Source organism: Ranitomeya variabilis, chromosome 5 (assembly GCF_051348905.1).
Source record: "Ranitomeya variabilis isolate aRanVar5 chromosome 5, aRanVar5.hap1, whole genome shotgun sequence".
Lineage (NCBI taxonomy): Eukaryota > Metazoa > Chordata > Amphibia > Anura > Dendrobatidae > Ranitomeya > Ranitomeya variabilis.
Genome location: NC_135236.1, coordinates 298,984,728 through 299,006,750, shown reverse-complemented (window position 1 = coordinate 299,006,750; position 22,023 = coordinate 298,984,728). Strand labels below are relative to the sequence as shown.

At 48.3% G+C, this 22,023-nt stretch overlaps 1 protein-coding gene across 6 annotated transcripts in view; it reads right to left on the bottom strand.

The window, feature by feature from the left end:
- The window catches only part of TASOR2 (transcription activation suppressor family member 2), a 190,674-nt gene that overhangs the window by 147,003 nt on the left and 21,648 nt on the right, over positions 1-22,023 (bottom strand). For all 6 annotated transcript variants that reach the window (XM_077264467.1, XM_077264464.1, XM_077264469.1 and 3 more), the window contains 2 exons: positions 12,353-12,451; positions 4,655-4,775 (listed from right to left, as the gene is read on the bottom strand). In XM_077264467.1, coding sequence (XP_077120582.1) covers positions 4,655-4,680 — 26 coding nt within the window. In that variant the 5' untranslated portion in view covers positions 4,681-4,775; positions 12,353-12,451. The remainder of the gene's footprint in view (positions 1-4,654; positions 4,776-12,352; positions 12,452-22,023) is intronic.

Sequence of the window (22,023 nt, the reverse complement as noted above, 5' to 3'; positions counted from 1 at the left end):
TCAGCTTGTCAAAAATTAATCAATAGAGACTGTTCTTCTTAAAGGGACTCCGCACAGAATGACTTAAAATGAAGTTCCGCCGCTTGGTGCTTCATGGCGGGACCAATCATTTATATACACCTTCCACCTGCTTGTTTTCCCTCAAACTCCACCCAATGCTTTGATTGGCAGCTCTGCCTTCACAGGGCCAGAGAAGGGTGGAGATAGAGGGAAAACAAGCAGGTGGAAGGTGTATGTAAAATGATTGGCCCCTCCACTGAGCACCTGTACTTGGACTGAACAGTCATCCTGTGACGACAGAGGCCCTTGAATGACATGTAAAAATGGCTGACTAGGTTTTGCAGAATGTACAGGTCAGCATTTCAGAAAGTGAGGTGGAAAGCTATGCTCATGTGGTGTTCTTGCTAAACGTCATTGGCTCTGTCAGTCAGAGGTTCCTTCTAAATAGCATTCAGGTGCAACCACTGAAGGAGCCAATGACTTGTGCTTTGTTTGAGCAGGATCAGCCTTCTTGAGGCGGGAACAAAAAAGCACAGTCAACCTTATCGTGGTGCCTACATGAAGAAGACAAACACTAATGAAGCAGAGGGCAGAGACAACACACAGTGCCTCATGAAAATCAAAGTTAGTGGATACGCTTGATTACCCTTTTTTCCCCAAGGATTCAGACAGAAGCCCTGATTGAGTCACTGTCCTAGCAAAACTGCAGTATGAACATAACCCTCGAAACCTCTGGTGCAACTTATCTGTATAGGACCCATTGACAAGGACTGGAAAAATCTTGCCAGTCCATCTCTCTCCAAACATCAAGTGAAGAGATAAGGGTCAGCATTTGATTTGATCTTCCAAAGAACAAGCATACATGATTACACAGCAACCCGGTGTTTACTTGGGTATATCCAAGCACTGATTACATGGCATTTGGGTACTCAATATTTTATTTGAGTGATGTTTACTTGCTCACCATATAGCGGCAATGTGTGAGCTATTACCGTATTTTTCAGATTATAAGACACACTTCCTCCCCCAAATTTGGGGGGAAAATGGGGGTGCGTCTTATAATGCGGACATACCTTACCAGTACCGTTGCTGCAGGCCGCAGGCTGGGATAAGGGAGGGGGTGCCCGGAGCTGCTGCGGGAGCTCTGCCGAGATTTCCCGAGATCTTGGTGCCGAGATCTCCATCTGCACCGCCCCCAGAAGCCATTTTCCTGGAGTCCACCACAGAGGAAACCATGGAACTACAGGGCCTCTGGCCTTTCACAAAATGTTAGCAGAGCCCCCGCAGCACCGGAGACACCCGCAGCAGCACGATGCACATCAGAACACCCCCTCATCCCAGCCTGAGGCCTGCAGCATCACCCCACTCCTGCCGCCTCCAGCAGCGACCCTGGGACCCCACTTCACCGCAGCCACCACCCCCGGTAAGCAATAAGACGCATGGATTATAAGAAGCACCATTTCATTAAAAAAAAATCCTATTTCCCTCCTCAAAATTTGGGGTGCGTCTTATCCGGAGCGTCTTAGAATCCGAAAAATACGGTACTTTAGCTCTGTGTGGTGTATTACTTTAGGAATTCAGGTCTGCATTATTTATTGCAATTTATGGCACTATTATTTGATCTCTGTATGATCATATTCTTTGAGCACCATAAGGCTGCATGATTTAGTAAATGAATGTTGGCACTATACAGTAGGGAAAAATAAGTATTTGATACACTGCCGATTTTGCAAGTTTTCCCACCTACAAAGGATGGAGAGGTCTATAATTTTTATTGTAGGTACACTTCAACTGTGAGACAATCTTAAAACAAATCCAGAAAATCACATGATTTTTACATAATTAATTAGCATTTTATTGCATTAAATAAGGGCTTGATACAATATAAATATAAAACTTAATATTTGGTACAGAAACCTGTGTTTGCAATTACAGAGGTCAGATGTTTCCTGTAGTTCTTGAACAAGTTTTCACACCCTGCAGCAGGGATTTTGGCCCACTCCTCCATACAGATCTCCAGATCTTTCAGGTTTTGGGGCTGTCACTGGGCAATAATGAGTTTCAGCTCCCTCCAAAGATCTCCTATTGGATTCAGGTCTGGAGACTGGCTAGGCCACTTCAGGACCTTAAAATGCATGTTACGGAGCCACTCCTTAGTTGCCCTAGCTGTGTGTTTCAGATGATTGTCATACTGGAAGACTCAGCCATGACCCATTTTCAATGCTCTTACTGAGGGAAGGAGGTTGTTGGGCAAAATCTTGCGATACATGACCCCCATCCATCCTCCCTTCAATACGGTTCAGTCGTCCTGTCCCTTTGCAGAAAAGCACCCCCAAAGTATGTTTTTTTCCCCCCTCCATGCTTCATGGTTGGCATGGTGCTCTTGGTGCTGTACTTATCCTTTGTCTTACTCCAAACACTGTCAGTGGTGTTGATACCAGAAAGTTCTATTTTGGTCTCATCTGACCTTCTCCAAAGCCTCCTCTGGATCATCCACATGGCCATTTGCGAACTTTAAATGGGCCTGGACAAGAGCTGGCGTGAGCAGATTGACCTTGCATGGCCTGCAGGGTTTTAATCCATGATGGCGTAGTGTGTTACTAATGGTAATGTTTGAGACTGTGGTCCCAGCTCTCTTCAGGTCATTGAGCGAGTCCTCCCGTGTAGTTCTGGGCTAATTCCTGACCTTTCTCAGAATTATCCTTACCAAACGAGGCAAGACCTTGCATGGACCCCAGATCGAGGAAGATGATTTGACAGTCATCTTGGGTTTCTTCCATTTTCTAATAATTGTGCCAACAGTTGTTGCCTTCTCACCAAGCTGCTTTCCTATTGTCCTGTAGCCCATCCCAGCCTTGTGCAGGTCTACAATTTCGTCCCTGGTGTCCTTAGACAGCTCTTTGATTCTGGCCATGGTGAAGAGGTTGGAATGTGATTGTGTGGACAGGTGTCTTTTATACAGATAATCAGTTCAAACAAGTGCAGTTAATACAGGTAATGAGTGCAGAGTAGGAGGACTTCTTAAATAAAGACTGAGAATTCTTGCTAGTTGGTAGGTGATCAAATACTTATTCCATGTAATAAAATACAATACAATTTAATTAATTAAAAGTCATACAATGATTTTCTGTTTTTTATTTTTAGGCTGTGTGCACACGTTCAGGATTTTTTGCGTTTTTTTCACGGTTTTTCGCTATAAAACCGCGAAAAAACCACACACATTAAGCATCCTATTAGAATGCAATCTGCAATTTTTGTGCATATGTTGCATCTCTTTCCGCGGCGGAATCGCATTCCGGAAAAAAACGCAGCATGTTCATGCTTTGTGCGGAATCGCGGGGATTCCGCACACCTAGGAATGCATTGATCCGCTTACTCTCCGCATGTGGCTATGCCTACCATGTGGGAAGTAAGCGGATCATGTGCGGTTGGTAGCCAGGGTGAAGGACAGGAGACTCTCCTCCAGTCTCTGGGAACCATATAATAGTTAAAAAAAAAAAAAAAAAAATCGTGATATTCTCACCTTTCGGCGGCCCCGGCAGTCTTCCCGCTCCTCGTGATGCTTCAGTTCTCAATAATGCATTGCGAAAATGACCTGTGATGACGTAGCGGTCTCACGAGACCGCTAGGTCATCTGAGATCATTGCCGCAATGCATTATTGGGACCGGAGCATCGCGAGGAGCGGGAAGACTGCCGGGGACGCCGGAAGGTGAGAATATCATTAATTTTTTTTTATTATTTTTTAACGTTCTATTTTTTACTATTGATGCTGCATAGGCAGCATCAATAGTAAAAAGTTGGCCACACTTGTCAAACACTACGTTTGACAAGTGTGACCAACCTGTCAATCAGTTTTCCAAGCGACGTTACAGTTCACTTGGAAACCGCTAGCATTCAGCAAGCTAAAAACCCTTGCAAAACGCTAGTGTTTAGCGGGAATACGCATGCCAATTCCGCATGCGATATATTCGTGGCAGGAGTTGCGGAATTGCCACGGAAATTTCCGCGGCAATTCTGCAACGTGTGCACTTACAGTAGCCTTAGATTGTCTCTCACAGTTGAAGTGTACCTACGATAAGAATTACAGGCTTCTCCATTCTTTGTAGGTGGGAACACTTGCAAAATTTGCAGTGTGTCAAATACTTATTATCCCTTCTGTATATGTGGTTTATGTGATACTATACTGTCTGGCAACACTTTGATACCTGATAAAAGTATTATGCACGTCCGTTTGTGCATTGTATGGTAATATTCTTAGGCTCCAATGGATAATAGTTATTTGGATACAGTAAAATGCAATGTCTTAATTAATGTATTAAATGTGAATAAAACAGGTTTCAGAAGCCTTGTCTACTGCATGCAGTCAAAGGGCTTGGCTAGTGTTATTAAAATGCTGAAAAAACTTTGATAATTCAAAGCCTGCAGGTATAGGTAAGGTTCACAGCTATGGTCCAGAGGCCACAGGCTTACCTGCCCACACCCAAACCAAGACATCAGGAGCAATATAGACAGTGCCTCCATAAAACAGCGCTTATGTGCATTTTTTTCACATCCAATGTGAAATGTAACTGTTTTCATGGATAAAACGGACTGTACAAAGTTAAGGGTGCAAATAGGATTGTACGTATAAAACAAAACATAGCAACTGCTTACATATCAGAGTCCTCCAGCAACTGCATGCTTTGTTAGTCAGAAAGTACGGAACAATTAAATTTCAGAAGACCGGCAATGACTTATGAAGTCTCCTGCCATTGCGAAATCCATATGATTACGCCTAAAAAGTGAGAAAAAAAAATTCCATAAGACGCCACAGAAGTTGAGCACTTATATATACGGTAGTACTGATCACATGACAATATAATCATATCAGAATATTGTGTTGCAGTGGTGGAAAAAAGGCTCTGATTCATCATTGCTATTGCGCTTTTTTTTGTTGTTTGTACGCAATTATTCCATTTGCGCTTTTTTCAAGTTCTTTTTTGCCTTTCTGCTTTGTGGGCGGAGTCTTGAAATTCTAGATATTTTCACCCAATCCACCAATTTTTATTTATTTATTTTTTTTTTTTTAAAGTCACAAAGCACAACTTCGCTCCAGTCCAGCTCTGGCGTATTTTTCGGAACACTTGTAGTTTGCTGCAATTTAAGACTTTTGGAGCTTGAAGTTGAACTTTGCGTTAAATTCATGAATTGGGTGCACATTTAATTGGTTAATGTGGCGCCAAAAACGGCAACTGATACTACAGAACAAAAAAGGAAAGGGACTTTATAAAAAAAACAAAAAACATCTAAAATGACGAATTTCAGGCTACAATGTTTAAAAATAAAGGGTCCGATTCATCAAAGCATTCAAGCAAGAATTCTGGCATAAAACTTTGAAAATACAGAAAATTTAGGTGCAACTCAGTTTAAATTTGGTAACTTTTGGCGTTTTCACGCCAGGTTCTCCAAGCTTAGACAAAATGGGCATAGCTGGGGTGTGACACCCCAGCTTGGCTAATTTATGATGAGCTGTGGCGTTCCCTACACTTAAACTCACTCCTTTCCCTGACTGAAGTTAGATATCTGGTGCAGTGCACACTACGCTACTTGTCGGATGCTGCAGATTTATGAAAAGGCGTGCATTACACCTTCATGAACCAGTAGAGTCCGACTACAAAATGCCCCCTCATCATGACAAGCGTGAACTGGTCTTGATGGATCGGGCCCCAAGAGTAAATACAGAATGCCAAATATATGATGGTCCCCAAACACTGCAGCGGATGCCACTTTTAAGACCAAGTGCAGCAGATTTATGAAAATTTTCCACCTTGTTTGCATGTTCTCACTGTCTAGATCAGGGGTCCCCAACCTGTATCTCGGGAGCCACATGTGGCTCGCGGTCCCATGAATTGTGGCTCGCGGCTCTCTGCCAGCTTGGTGCATTAGCTCCAGATTTAGTAAACTGGTATGAAGAGCACATCTCAAAATGGTGAACTTTGAGTAGCACTGCAGAGAAGAGCAGACCTGGGTACACATCTAGTGGTCTTGAGGGTTTAGAGATAATTTAAGTATGGTACTCTGGAGACAGGATGACACTACCGGTCAGAGGAGGTGCTTGAAACTGGATGTGACTGTGCTGGGAGTGCGTGATGGGAGAATGCTGAATGGGGGTGTGGTGGGAACCCCTGGATCTTGGTATACTGCTTTAGGGTGATTTGTGTGGAAAAGTTTTGGTTACCATTATACCCGTAATGGGGGCTTTGGGTGCCACTACTGTGAAGGAGGGCAGTAGCTGAATGTGGCTCTCAAGGTCAGAAAGGTTGGGGGACCACTGGTCTAGATAAAAGGCAGTGAAGCTGACATTTTTCATGTGCCAGCACTATTTTCTCCAGCAGGGATTCATGCTGTAAGGCAATATTGTGCATGTTACGTTGAAAATCCTGACTAGCACACAATGGGAAAGTGCAGCAGTGTTAACTCATTTATTCCCCAACCTTAGGGTATGTGTCCACGTTCAGGATTGCATCAGGATTTGGTCAGGATTTTTCATCAGTATTTGTAAGCCAAAACCAGGAGTGGAACAATTAGAGGAAAAGTATAAGAGAAACACATGCACCACTTCTGCATTTATCACCCACTCCTGGTTTTGGCTTACAATACTGATGAAAAATCCTGACCAAATCCTGATGCAATCCTGAACGTGGACACATACCCTAACCTTCCTTTTCAAAGTTTTTATACAGTTACCTTCCAATTCACACACCATACACTCCGCTTATATCACAACTTGCATATATAGCAGAATTGCTTTTAAATACCGTATTTTAATAAATGCTTGATTTAAGTAATCAGCACAACTACTATTTCTAAACATGAAAATGAACTTGACATTTGGCCATAATGAATCATAAAAGCACTTTTTTTACAAAACCCTTTTTCACATTCAAAGCTTCATTTGTACATGAATTGATCACAAATCCCCAATTCACTGCTGTCATTTAAATTGATACAAGTGGGAGCAATTTGGTTACTAGGGCAGAGAGGCTGCGGAGAATTCCCACAGCGGCTTTACCCATGTCCTTTATGGCATCTGTCTGACAAGGAAGAGAGAAGAGGAGCGCTTGTGAAACGCTGAAGCCATTACAACATCTTTATTTTGCTTCTGGCAGACGTAGAGTCACTACTATAATTATTGCTTCATGTTTCGCTCTCCACATGCTTAGCATTGGGCTGGGTCAACAGACTCATTCATCAACTTCCTGCCATATTAGTAAAAGTTGCGGTCACGTAACAGGAAGGATACGCACAGAATTGTTTGTTATAAACTTAGGAAATGAGAATGAACGAAGGTGAAATTTCAAAAATACTACTAAAATTGTGTTTATGCCACCATTATTTTTTTTATTTTTATTTTTTTTAAACTTTCCGTTGCATTTAGCCAATCTTGTGTTATCCCTCTTGAAAATGTATGAATAAACTGACAAATGAATATTAGCGCTTTCCTTGTCAGCAGGGTGTCTGTGCAGAGTATGACACTGTAGGACACAGCTGTCAATGTATTCAGACACTGACCAAGGGAATATACATATATAGACTGCTGCGGACAGTGCTGTGAATAGCAGGAATCAGTTTTTGTAATCACTTTATTAAATGGAATCTGTCCTACATTTTTACACATGGAGTGTTATGCCTGTACATGCTGAGATCTAATAAAACCAATACCTTTTTTTTTTTTTTGCAGTGAATTGATGAGCCATTCATAACAAAATCTAAAGTGGAAGCAATTTGCAAATCAGGCTTGAAGTGACCTGGGGGCTATCAGTGCCCTGTGAGAAGCTGTGCAAGTCATGGATATGAGGCTTGAGCTGCAAGCGTCTACACAGCTGTAGCACCCACAGCACTAGTGCCATATGTAAAAACGTGCGGATGGGTTCCCTTTCAGAAGCTGGCAGATTAAAGAAGCACTCCCACAAAGATTTGTTTAAATTATAAATCTGTGTGTATGTGCACATAATGTAGTGTATTAATATTCTCACCTACCGCCACCTTCTCCGAGATCCAGCGCCGTTCTGCTCAGTGACGTCACTGCTCGTCAGACTCTCCGGCTCACTCTATACCTATGTGTGAGCCGGAAGTCTCTTTTATAATGCAATCCTATGGAGCCGTGATCTGATGCTTATAGCCTAACACTGTAATAGTCAGTTCCAAGTTACGTAAAGCACAGCGTGACCTGGACAATCTGCCAAGTGGTGATATTACTGGGAGGAGCGGAATGCTGCTGGATCCTGGAGAAGGCGGCGCTAGGTTAGTATATTAACTTTGCTCAGTGGACAATTTCACAAATTCCCCTCTCCCGCTCTCTGACCACAACCTTCTTTCATTCTCTATCAAGAACTGCCAACCCGCTCAGGTCACCCCCACTTTCCACACTTCTAGAAACATACAGGCCATTAACACCCAGAAACTTATCAAGAACTTGCAGTCCTCATTGGCCCCAATCTCCTCCATCTCATGTCCTGATTCTGCTCTGAAGCATTACAATGAAACCCTGCAAAGTGCGCTGGATGAAGCTGCACCTCCTATACATAGAACAACTCAGCACAGACGGCGACAACCGTGGCACACGCTGCAAACAGGTTTCCTGCAGCGGTGCTCCAGGTGCGCCGAACGTCTGTGGAGAAAATCTAATCGACCCGAAGATTTCATCCATTATAAGTTCATGCTAAAAACATGCAACTCTGCCCTTCACCACTCCAAACAAACTTATTTCAACACCATCACCTCACTGTCAAATAACCCTAAAAGTCTCTGACACTTTCCAGTCCCTACTCAACCCAAGAGATCAGGCCCCAACCACGGATCTCCGTGCTGACGATCTGGCCAATTACTTCAAAGAAAAAATTGACCACATTCGACAGAAAATCATCTCCCAATCTCTTCATACCATGCACTGTCCTCCCTCCCCCACTGCATCTAGTTCACTCTCTGACTTTGAACCAGTTATAGAAGAAGAAGTAAGCAGGCTCCTTGCATCTTCTCGCCCGACCACTTGCACCAGTGACCCCATTCCGTCACATCTCCTCCAGTCCCTTTCCCCGGCTGTCACCTCTCACCTAACAAAAATATTCAACCTCTCTCTCTCTTCCGGTATTTTTCCCACCTCATTTAAGCATGCCATCATACCATCCATTACTTAAAAAACCATCCCTCGACCAAAACTGTGCCGCTAATTATAGACCTGTCTCTAATCTTCCCTTCATCTCTAAACTCCTCGAACGCCTGGTCCACTCCCGTCTTACCCGCTATCTCTCAGATAACTCTCTTCTTGACCCTCTTCAATCTGGCTTCCGCTCCTTACACTCTACTGAAACTGCCCTCACTAAAGTCTCTAATGACCTACTAACAGCTAAATCTAATGGTCACTACTCCATGCTAATTCTCTTGGATCTCTCCGCAGCATTCGATACTGTGGATCATCAGCTCCTCCTCACTATGCTCCGCTCCATCGGCCTCAAGGACACCGTTCTCTCCTGGTTCTCCTCCTATCTCTCTGACCGATCCTTCACTGTATCTTTTGCTGGTTCCTCCTCCTCTCACCTTCCCCTTACTGTTGGGGTTCCTCAAGGATCAGTCCTAGACCCCCTCCTCGTCTCCTTGTATACTGCCCCTATTGGACAAACAATCAGTAGATTTGGTTTCCAGTACCATCTCTATGCTGACGACACCCAATTATACATTTCTCTTGTTATCACGTCAACCTTTTCAGAAAACACCAGTGATTGTCTTACCGCTGTCTCTAACATCATGTCCTCCCTCTATCTGAAACTGAACCTGTCAAAAACTGAACTCCTCGTGTTCTCTCCCTCTACTAACCTACCTTTGCCCGACATTGCCATCTCCATGTGTGGTTCCCTCATTACTCCAAACCAACATGCCCGCTGCCTTGGGGTCATCCTTGATTCCGAGCTTTCATTCACCCCCACATCCGATCACTGGCTCGCTCTTCTTATCTGCATCTCAAAAACATTTCTAGAACTTACTTTCGACTCTGCAAAAACTCTTACTGTTTCACTTATTCATTCTCGTCTGGACTATTGTAACTCTCTACTAATTGGCCTCCCTCTTACCAAACTCCCCCCTCCAATCTGTCCTGAATGCTGCTGCCAGGATTATATTCCTCACCAACCGTTACACCAATGCCTCTACCCTGTGCCAGTCATTACACTTGCTACCCATCCACTCCAGAATCCAGTACAAAACTATTACCCTTATCCACAAAGCACTCCATGGCTCAGCACCACCCTACATTTCCTCTCTGGTCTCAGTCTACCACCCTACCCGTGCCCTCCGCTCTGCAAATGACCTCAGGTTGGCATCCTCAATAATCAGAACCTCCCACTCCCGTCTCCAAGACTTTACACGTGCTGCCCCGATTCTTTGGAATGCACTACCTAGGTTAATACGATTAATCCCCAATCCCCACAGTTTTAAGCGTGCCTTAAAAACTCATTTGTCCAGATTGGCCTACCGCCTCAACGCATTAACCTAACTATCCCTGTGTGGCTTATTTAAAAAAAAACAAAAAAAAAAAAACATAATCAGGTTCCTCGTATCATGTTCTCATACACTTTATGCAGTTAATAGCCTTCTGTGTCTGTACTGCTACATACTTAGGCAGTTAACTGGTTCATGCAGCTTTACATGAACACCCGAGCCTTACACTATGGCTGGTCCGAATAACTAAAGCAATTGTTACCATCCACCTCTCGTGTCTCCCCTTTTCCTCATAGATTATAAGCTTGCGAGCAGGGCCCTCATTCCTCCTGGTATCTATTTTGAACAGTGATTATTGTTATGCTGTAATGTCTATTGTCTGTACAAGTCCCCTCTATAATTTGTAAAGCGCTGTGGAATATGTTGGCGCTATATAAAATTATTATTATTATTAATAATAATAATAATAATATTAACATTCAGAGTACATTACATGCACATATACAAATATCTTCAAGAAAGTCTGTCTAAGGCATTGCTGATGATAAAATGTAAAGCTTATCACAAGGGAAGGGGCTCAGTGATAAATAGACAACCATGTATTCTACTTAAATGAGCAAAACACCACACACCATGATAATATCACAAACCAAGGCTGAGTGGTTGTAGAAATGTACAGACGTTAAATCCAGTATAAAAATATTAAATGGTCTTTTATCACATATCCACTTGTTATCTCCTATCCTGTAGTTAAGTGATCGCTTTTGAACTTGACGCAAACCCTTTACTGTAATTAACAATGTTGTATAACTAGTGTATGAAATGCAAAGTCTGTTTAAGGCTACTTTCACACTTGCGTCGGTACGGGTCCGTCGCGTAACGTCGGCGCGACGTACCGACGCACGTTGTGAAAATTTGGCACAACGTGGGCAGCGGATGCAATTTTTCAACGCATCCGCTGCCCATTGTAAAGTCCCGGGGAGGAGGGGGCGGAGTTCCGGCCACGCATGCGCGGTAGGAAATGGCGGACCCGACGTACGAAAAAACGTTCTCTTGAACTTTTTCGTGCCGACGGTCCACCAAAACACGACGCATCCAGTGCACAACGGACGCGACGGATGACCATCCGTCGCTAATACAAGTCTATGGGAAAATGCAGCATCCTGCATTCTCAAAAAACGACGGATTGTGATGGAAGCTGAAAAACGCAAGTGTGAAAGTAGCCTTATATTTACTTTCATTTCACCACAGTATAGAGTCTGTGTGCATCGATTCATAACACCTGGTCCATTGGCCACAACAGTGCAATGTGTCTGCTTAACAGGAGCTGCAAGAAACGCTTCTTAAAGGGAACCTGTCTGCAGGATTGTGCACAGTAACCTACATACACTGTCAGGTTGGCGCCGTTATACTGATTAAAATGATACCTTGGTTGCTGAAATCCGTCTGAGGGATCAGTGACTGCTCAATTTTAATCAGTATAACGGCGCCAACCTGACAGTGTCTGTAGGTTACTGTGCACAATCCCGCTGACAGGTTCGCTTTAATTGTAAAACATCTCTTTTGATGACAGGCTGGCTAATTAGAAAAATAGCTGTGGATGCAGTCAGGTAAGACGTGGTTCTCAGGGCTCCCGTTCATTGGCCTCAGATTACCGATATGGTCAACGAACTAGATTGTGCAAATCAATTCGCATCAACTCTTGTTCGTACTGATCATTGTACGCGAGTCGATGAAGCAGCTGAAGTCTGGTTTATCGACACCACCTTCTTGGCAAGCACAACCATTGCTCCTCTACCTACTGCAGGCCTGACTGATCTGTCATGGGCATTAGCAGAAATTATTGCCCCTGAGATTATTAGTACCAAGACACTTTACCTGTTTTACTTCAAGAACTTGAAGGCATTTGATTTTCTATAGAACTCTCATACTCCACTTCAGGAATTGACAGATTTGCTCAAACCCTTTAAGGAGTACCTGCAACACAAGATGTAATAACTTTGGTTAGGGGCACAGTACGACTTATTGATGCACTTGTCATTTATTTCAACCAGGGTTGTGAAGTCAGAGTCAGGGAGAGTTGGTCCATTTTATTCTGACTCCACCAAAATAAACATCAATAGTGTTGAGCATTCCGATACCGCAAGTATCGGGTATCGGCCGATACTAGCGGTATCGGAATTCCGATACCGGGATTCCGATACTTGCCGCGTATCGGATACCGGAATCGGAAGTTCCCAGATTCAAAATGCAGAAATTCAGCCAATGAGAATGATTTCAAGTGTGGGCACATCCTGTTCAGCATGGAGGGCATGAAACTACTGGCATGGCTGTGATTGGCTGCTGAAATGATGTCATGATGCAGTTTAAAAGTCGCTGGCGCCATTTTGCGATCACTCTGCTGTGAATTCAGTTAGTGACAGGACGCTGTTTGCTGACTGAGGGACAGTTTAGAGATAGCGATTTGCTTCTTTGTGCTTTCCAAAGGCTAATTTAGCAACCGCTGTGTTCACCTACTATTCACCTTCCTTTTGCCTTGTAGCGCTGTTTTCACAGCGATCTGCAAGGTCTCTCTGTGTGTGTGTGTGTGAGTGCAGCCCACTCTCTAGTCTGAGTGCAGCCACATAGGCCATCCATAGCTGGTTGTATTCAGTTCAGGGAGGGTGGTTCATTGCCTCATACTGTCCTTTTTTTTTTTTTTTTTTGAAGTAGTGCAGGCTGCTGCACATTTTTTCCAAAAATTCCTATTAGTGTCTTTCCACCCGTCTCCAGCTAATTTGTGGAAAAACACTACATAGGATAAAGTAGAGGAGGGTTTTTGGGCCTTGCAGCGCCGTTTACGGCTGTCTGCACGGTCTCCGTGTGACTGCAGCTCGCCCTGTAATCTGTGAGCAGCTATAGCCTGGTTGTCTCCAGCTCAGGGTTTTTCACTGCGTCATACCGCCAAATCAATTTTCTTTTTTTTCAAAGTAGTGTAGTCTGCTGCTAATTTATTTTAAAAAATCCTATTAGTGTCTTTCCACCCGTCTCCAGCTAATTTGTGGAAAAACACTACATAGGATAAAGTAGAGGAGGGTTTTTGGGCCTTGCAGCGCCGTTTACGGCTGTCTGCACGGTCTCCGTGTGATTGCAGCTCTATCCGTTGTCAGTTCAGCCCCCAAAAAATAAATAAATAATAAAGTTCACCAAACACACCAGTTACACACCACTTTACATTTGTGTAGGCCACATTAGCTCATATTCAAGTCTAGTCCACACTTTAGAAAATTAGTGTGTCTTATACCTGTTAGGAGGAGTTGCTCAGGAATAAGCACACAAAGCCGTTAGTACTTTTCTGCTTATCTTTATCAGTCAACCAAGATGAAGAAGGCAGTGAGTAAGGCACGTGGGCGTGGGCGTGGGCGTGGGCGCGGAGCAGGGAGGGGACGTGGGGATTCTGTGCCTGCTGCGGGCACCGGTGAGTCATCAGCACCCACTTTCACAAGGGAACAGTCGTTCATGCGCAGCTTTGTCGCCGAGCGCCGTACACCGCTGCTGCGTGAAGACCAAATTGAAGCCGTTGTGGGATGGATGGCAGCTAATGCATCAACTTCCATTAGTGCCACATCCTCTCAGACACAGAGCACTGGAGAGCAGCCATCTGTCTCTTCACCACCTGCAAAATTGCCCAGGCAGACAGAGATCCCAGGACAGGAGCAGTCTCTACTTCTGTTCTCTGAATCATCTCTTGGCTTGGAAACAGGGGGCCAGCCAAGCAGCATTGGAGAAATGGAAGAAGAGGCAGGGTGCAGTGATGCCCAACCGCTTTTTCTGTCTTCCTCTGAAGAGGCGGGTGGGCCAGTGGCTCCGGTCACCACCTCGCAGGCCGCATCAGCTGATGATGACACTCAGGTGCCACTTACTGGTGCGTGCTCTGCTGCTGAGACTACCCAGGAGGAGCAGTTGGGGGCAGAGGGTAGTGTAGATGATGAGGTCCTTGACCCATCTTGGCGTCAGGGACAGGAAGGTGGTGGGAGCAGCTCTGAGGAAGAGATTCCCCGTACGGCCCAAAGAGGGAGAGGGAGGGGGAAGACTGCGGATCCTGCAGCCTCCGCTTTGGCACCCGTAAGGAGCATGTCTCTTCCAAAAGTCAAAAGGGGGGCTCCCAAGACTTGCAGTGCCTGGTCCTTTTTTGACCCAGTTGCAGATGACATTTGCTATGTCAGATGCAAGGTGTGTCATCAAAAAATCAAAAGAGGTCAAAAAGTCGCCAACCTCAATACCTCCAACATGTGGAAACATGTGCGCAACAGGCACCCGGCGGAGTTAGACAAACACACTGAAGAGCTAGGCCAACCAACAGCGGCAGCTACCACCTCTTCAGCTCGTGTTGCCTCTTCCTCTAGCTCACACGCAGCTGGTTCGGCTTCCTCCCAGGATCGCCGTGGAAGAACCTCTGGCCCTGTTGTCCAGAGACCCGCTGTCATTCCACCCGCAGCACCACTTTCCCAGTCATCCACACACTCCCAGCCCAGTCTACAGCCATCGGTAGTACAGGCATGGGAGAAAAGGCGGCCTTTCTCGTCAAACCACCCACGAGCACAGGCTCTGACTGCAGGCATTGCCAAACTTCTGTCACTGGAAATGCTGTCATTCAGGCTGGTGGAGACTGACAGCTTCCGTGACTTGATGTCATTGGCAGTCCCACAGTACAATGTGCCCAGCCGCTTTTACTTCAGCAGGCAAGCCGTCCCTGCCCTGCACAAGCATGTGGAGGGACACATAAAACACGCGCTACTGAACGCCGTCAGTAGCAAGGTCCACCTCACCACCGATGCGTGGACCAGTCAACATGGACAGGGGCGATACCTTTCCCTCACTGCCCATTGGGTTAATGTAGTTGAGCCGGGTACAGACCGTGCGAGTGGCGCAGGACGTGTCCTGCCCACTCCAAGGATTGCAGGAATCCATTCTGTACGCATTGACTCCTCCTCTTACACCAGTTCCTCAGAATCATCGCTGCAGGAGCCGTCACAGTCCACCTCCACATGGACCCGTGATGAACGTGTACCTGTTACGACCGACATGAGCACAGCCGTGGCCAAACGTCAACAGGCCGTCTTGAAATTAATTTTTTTGGGGAATCGTAGCCACACAGCGCAGGAGCTCTGGAATGCCATCAAGCAGGAGAGCGATGTGTGGTTTGAGCCAGCGAATCTCCAGCCAGGCATGGTAGTGTGTGATAATGGCCGAAATCTGGTGGCAGCCCTGGGCCTCGGCAACCTCACTCACATCCCATGTCTGGCACATGTGCTCAATTTGGTCGTGCAGAGTTTTTTGAGGGACTATCCGGATCTTGATGCACTGCTGCACAAGGTCCGCCTAGAGTGTGCTCACTTGCGGCGTTCCAGCACGGCAAAAGCGCGCATTGCGGCTCTGCAGCGCCGACACCGCCTGCCGGAACATCGCATCATATGTGACCTACCTACCAGGTGGAATTCCACGTTACATATGTTGGAGCGGTTGTGTGAGCAGCAGCAAGCTGTAATGGAGTACCAGCTGTATCAGGCGCAAAAAAGTCGCAGTCAGCGCCGTACAGACTTCACAACCACAGAGTGGGCCACTATGAAGGATGTCTGCCAGGTTTTGCGTCCCTTTGATTATTCCACGCGGATGGCGAGTGCAGATGATGCACTAGTCAGCATGACTGTCCCCCTTATCTGCCTGCTTGAAAAATCACTGCAAGCGCTAAGGGATGATGTTGTGGAAGAGGTGGAGGATGAGGATTCACCACTTCCATCATCTTCTGGACAGTCAGCGCCACGTGGTTCCTCACAAACGCGTAGGCAGGGGACAGTTTGTGAGGAGGATGAGGAGGAGTCAATGGAGGAGGAAGACATCCGTCCAGAGGAGGGAGTTACACAATTGTCCAGTACTCAGTGTGTACAGCGAGGGTGGGGTGATGACGAGCGGGCAGAGATCACGCCTCCAGCTGGGGACAGCGTTTCTTGGGCAGTTGGCAGTCTGCAGCACATGGTGGATTACATGCTGCAGTGCCTGAGAAACGACCGCCGCATCGACCACATTCTCAACATGTCTGATTATTGGGTGTTCACCCTCCTCGATCCTCGCTACCGGGACAACGTAGAAAGCCTCATCACACCGTTGAACCGGGAGCGAAAAATGCGGGAGTACCAAGACACACTGGTCAGTTCCATCATCTTCTCCATTCCAACTGAGAGAAGTGCTGCTACTGCATTCCAAAGCAGCTCAGTGCGTCCAGGCAGTGGTGGAGGCTCTGCACAAAGAGGGAGCAGAAGCAGTGCCTCTGCCCAAGGCAAGACCAGTATGGCCCAACTGTGGCACAGTTTTGTGTGCCCCCCACAAAAGTCTACACCATCACAGACGGCTCCAGTCAGCAGGAGGCAACGGTTCCGTCAGATGGTGACAGACTACATGTCTTGCCCTCTTGCTGTACTCCCAGACGGCTCTTCCCCTTTCAAGTTTTGGGTCTCAAAGCTGGATACATGGCCAGAGCTAAGCCAGTATGCATTGGAGGTGCTGTCTTGCCCTGCGGCCAGTGTATTATCGGAACGTGTCTTTAGTGCTGCAGGTGGTGTACTAACTGACCGTCGCATGCGACTATCCTCCGATAACGTTGACCGGCTTACTTTTCTGAAAATGAACAAGGCCTGGATCTCGCAGGAATTTGCCACTCCTCCTCCTGATTAAATAATTAGGTCACTGTATACGTTATCCAGGTCTCCTGTTGTGGTCATCTTTCTACCACCTGAACTTAAATTCCTGGGCTCCAACACCGCCAGTTGAGGCTCAGACGTGCCGTCTGCACAGTCAAAACATACGACCCAGTGTTATTGGGTTTCAGTAACGTCAGCTGATCCCCAGCTGTGTAGCCGGCAATGTGTCATGCGACCGCCACGCTGACACAACAACTGAAATGTAAGGGAATCTGTCCCCCCCCCCCCCCAAGGCGTTTGTTACTGAAAGAGCCACCTTGTGCAGCAGTAATGCTGCACAAGGAAAAAGGTAGCTATTTTGGTTTTGCTCCTTGCACACGCAAAACTTAACACTTATAAAATGTGTCCACTGATACCGTAAAACCGTCCCGGAGGTGGGACTTTCCTTCGTAATATGACGCAGCACAGCCGTCATTCCTACCCCCCCGGCGCCGCGCCCCGGCTCCTCAGCGTTGTTTGATTCCGTCCCGGAGCCTGCGCTGTTATGTTATCCCGTGGCCAGGCACACTTAGCGCTGCCCGTCTTCTGGCATCATTTGGTGTCAGGCTGGCTGCGCCTGTGCGGCCACGCTGGCCGAGAGCCCGCCTCGCAGTGTCTTCTGATTTAATCCCACTGGGGGCCTGGGATCTATGGACATGCGCAGTGCATATCTGAACCTCCACCTCTCACTCATCTCCCTATGGCTTCTTCAGACTGTTCGGTGTCAGCTGGTCCCTAATAGCATGCCACGGCCGTGACACCGCACAGTCTGGAAAAGAAGCCGTAGGGAGGGGAGTGAGAGGCGAGGATATGCACTGCGCATGGCCATGGATCCCAGGCCCCCAGTGGGATTACATCAGAAGACACTGCGAGGCGGGCTCTCGGCCAGCGCGGCCGCACAGGCGCAGCCAGCCTGACACCAAATGATGTCAGAAGATGGGCAGCGCTAAGTGTGCCTGGCCACGGGATAACATAACAGCGCAGGCTCCGGGACGGAATCAAACAACGCTGAGGAGCCGGGGCACGGCGGCGGGGGGGTAGTAATGATGGCTGTGCTGCGTCATATTACGAAGGAAAGTCCCACCTCCGGGACGGTTTCACGGCTTCAGGGGACACATTTTATAAGTGTTTAGTTCTGTGTTTGCAAGGAGCATGATGAAAAGAGCCACCTTTTCCTTTTGCATCTTTTGTGCTGCACAAGCTGGCTCTTTCAGCTACAAACGCCTTGGGGGGGGGGTTAAAGGTTCCCTTTCGACTTTCTCAGGCTTCGGCCTACATTGTGTTCCTCTGCTTTTCCACCTGCCCCTGGGCTCCAACACCGCTAGTTGCCGTCCAGAAGTGCTGTACGCACAGTCAACAGTCGCTCCTCTGTTATTGGGGTTCAGTAACGTCAGCTGTTCCCCTGCTGTGTGTGTGGCAATCCCTCCTACCTCCTCCAACCTCCTCCTCCTCCACCTGTCCCTGGGCTCCAACACCGCCAGTTGCCGTCCAGAAGTGCTGTACGCACAGTCAACAGTCCCTCCTCTGTTATTGGGGTTCAGTAACGTCAGCTGTTCCCCTGCTGTGTGTGTGGCAATCCCTCCTACCTCCTCCAACCTCCTCCAACCTCCTCCTCCTCCACCTGTCCCTGGGCTCCAACACCGCCAGTTGCCGTCCAGAAGTGCTGTACGCACAGTCAACAGTCCCTCCTCTGTTATTGGGGTTCAGTAACGTCAGCTGTTCCCCTGCTGTGTGTGTGGCAATCCCTCCTACCTCCTCCAACCTCCTCCAACCTCCTCCTCCTCCACCTGTCCCTGGGCTCCAACACCGCCAGTTGCCGTCCAGAAGTGCTGTACGCACAGTCAACAGTCGCTCCTCTGTTATTGGGGTTCAGTAACGTCAGCTGTTCCCCTGCTGTGTGTGTGGCAATCCCTCCTACCTCCTCCAACCTCCTCCAACCTCCTCCTCCTCCACCTGTCCCTGGGCTCCAACACCGCCAGTTGCCGTCCAGAAGTGCTGTACGCACAGTCAACAGTCCCTCCTCTGTTATTGGGGTTCAGTAACGTCAGCTGTTCCCCTGCTGTGTGTGTGGCAATCCCTCCTACCTCCTCCAACCTCCTCCTCCTCCACCTGTCCCTGGGCTCCAACACCGCCAGTTGCCGTCCAGAAGTGCTGTACGCACAGTCAACAGTCCCTCCTCTGTTATTGGGGTTCAGTAACGTCAGCTGTTCCCCTGCTGTGTGTGTGGCAATCCCTCCTACCTCCTCCAACCTCCTCCAACCTCCTCCTCCTCCACCTGTCCCTGGGCTCCAACACCGCCAGTTGCCGTCCAGAAGTGCTGTACGCACAGTCAACAGTCCCTCCTCTGTTATTGGGGTTCAGTAACGTCAGCTGTTCCCCTGCTGTGTGTGTGGCAATCCCTCCTACCTCCTCCAACCTCCTCCAACCTCCTCCTCCTCCACCTGTCCCTGGGCTCCAACACCGCCAGTTGCCGTCCAGAAGTGCTGTACGCACAGTCAACAGTCCCTCCTCTGTTATTGGGGTTCAGTAACGTCAGCTGTTCCCCTGCTGTGTGTGTGGCAATCCCTCCTACCTCCTCCAACCTCCTCCTCCTCCACCTGTCCCTGGGCTCCAACACCGCCAGTTGCCGTCCAGAAGTGCTGTACGCACAGTCAACAGTCGCTCCTCTGTTATTGGGGTTCAGTAACGTCAGCTGTTCCCCTGCTGTGTGTGTGGCAATCCCTCCTACCTCCTCCAACCTCCTCCAACCTCCTCCTCCTCCACCTGTCCCTGGGCTCCAACACCGCCAGTTGCCGTCCAGAAGTGCTGTACGCACAGTCAACAGTCCCTCCTCTGTTATTGGGGTTCAGTAACGTCAGCTGTTCCCCTGCTGTGTGTGTGGCAATCCCTCCTACCTCCTCCAACCTCCTCCAACCTCCTCCTCCTCCACCTGTCCCTGGGCTCCAACACCGCCAGTTGCCGTCCAGAAGTGCTGTACGCACAGAGCCAAACACCTCGCCTATGTGTTAGTGGGGTTCAGCACCGCCAGCTGTTCCCCTGCTGTGTATACGGCAACGTGTACTGCGACCACCACGCAGGCACAACAAGTTAAATTTAAGGGAACCTGTGTCCCCCCCCCCCCCATGCGTTTGTTACTGAAGGAGCCACCTTGTGCAGCAGTAATGATGCAAAGGGAAAAAGTGCCTCTTTTCGTGGTGCTCCTTGCATATGCTGAACCTAACACTTATGAAATGTGTCCCCTCACAGCGTTCAACCGTCCGGTAGGTGGAACTTTCCTTTGTCATGTGACGCAGCACAGCCGTCATTTTTACCCCCTTGTCGCCGTGCGCCGCCTCCTCAGCGTTGTTTGAATCTGTCCCGGAGCCTGCGCTGTTAGGTTACCCCTTGGCCATGCACACATTTTGTGCCGCCCGTCTTCTGACATCATTTGCTGTCAGGCTGGCTGCGCCTGTGCGGGTGCGCTGTCCGAGATTCAGCCTCGCGGTGTCGTCTAATGTAATCCCACCGCGGGCCTGGGATCCGTGTCCATGCGCAGTGCATATCCTCGCCTCTCACTCCCCTCCCTACGGCTTCTAATGACTGTTCGGTGTCAGCTGGTCCCTAATAGCATGCCACGGCCGTGACACCGCACAGTCTTTAGAAGCCGTAGGGAGGGGAGTGAGAGGCGAGGATATGCACTGCGCATGGACACGGCTCCCAGGCCCGCGGTGGGATTACATTAGACGACACCGCGAGGCTGAATCTCGGACAGCGCACCCGCACAGGCGCAGCCAGCCTGACAGCAAATGATGTCAGAAGACGGGCAGCGCAAAATGTGTGCATGGCCAAGGGGTAACCTAACAGCGCAGGCTCCGGGACAGATTCAAACAACGCTGAGGAGGCGGCGCACGGCGACAAGGGGGTAAAAATGACGGCTGTGCTGCGTCACATGACAAAGGAAAGTTCCACCGACCGGACGGTTGAACGCTGTGAGGGGACACATTTCATAAGTGTTAGGTTCAGCATCTGCAAGGACCATAATTAAAAGAGCTAAGTTTACCTTTTCCAGCATTAGTGCTGTACACGATGGCTCTTCCAGCTACAAACGCCTGGGGGGGGGGGGGGTTAAAGGTTTCCTTTCAACTTGCTCCAGTGCAGGCTTCGGCCTACACTCCGCTCCCCCTGCTCCTCCTGCTGACCCTGGGCTCTAACACCGCCAGTTGGGGCCCAGATGTGCTAGCTGCACAGAGAAAAACACCTCGCCAATGTGTCAGTGGGGTCCAGCACCGCCAGCTGTTCCCCTGCTGTGTAGCCGGCAACGTGTCCTGCAAAAGCCACGCACACACAACAGACCCAAAGCTGCCGCCAGTGCAGGCTTCGGCCTACACTCCCCTCCCCCTGCTCCTCCTCCTCCTGCTCCTCCTCCTGCTGACCCTGGGCTCTAACACACCGCCAGTTGGGGCCCAGATGTGCTAGCTGCACAGAGAAAAACACCAGCCAATGTGTCAGTGGGGTCCAGCACCGCCAGCTGTTCCCCTGCTGTGCAGCCGGCAACGTGTCCTGCAAAAGCCACGCAGACACAAGAACTGAAATTGAAGGGAACCTGTCCCCCCTCCCCCAGGCGTTTTTACGTTATCCAGCCACCTTGTACAGCGGTAATGCTGCATGTGTGCAAGGTGGCTCAGAAACGTATTCTCCTCGCACATGTGGAACTGAAAACACGTCTGAAATGTGTCCTCTGTGTGACCAGTTAACCGTCCCGGTGGTGTGACTTTCCTTTGTAATGACACGCTGCAACCCCCTTGGTAGCGCTGCCCGTCTTCTGGCATCATTGTTTGGCTGGCTGCGCCTCTG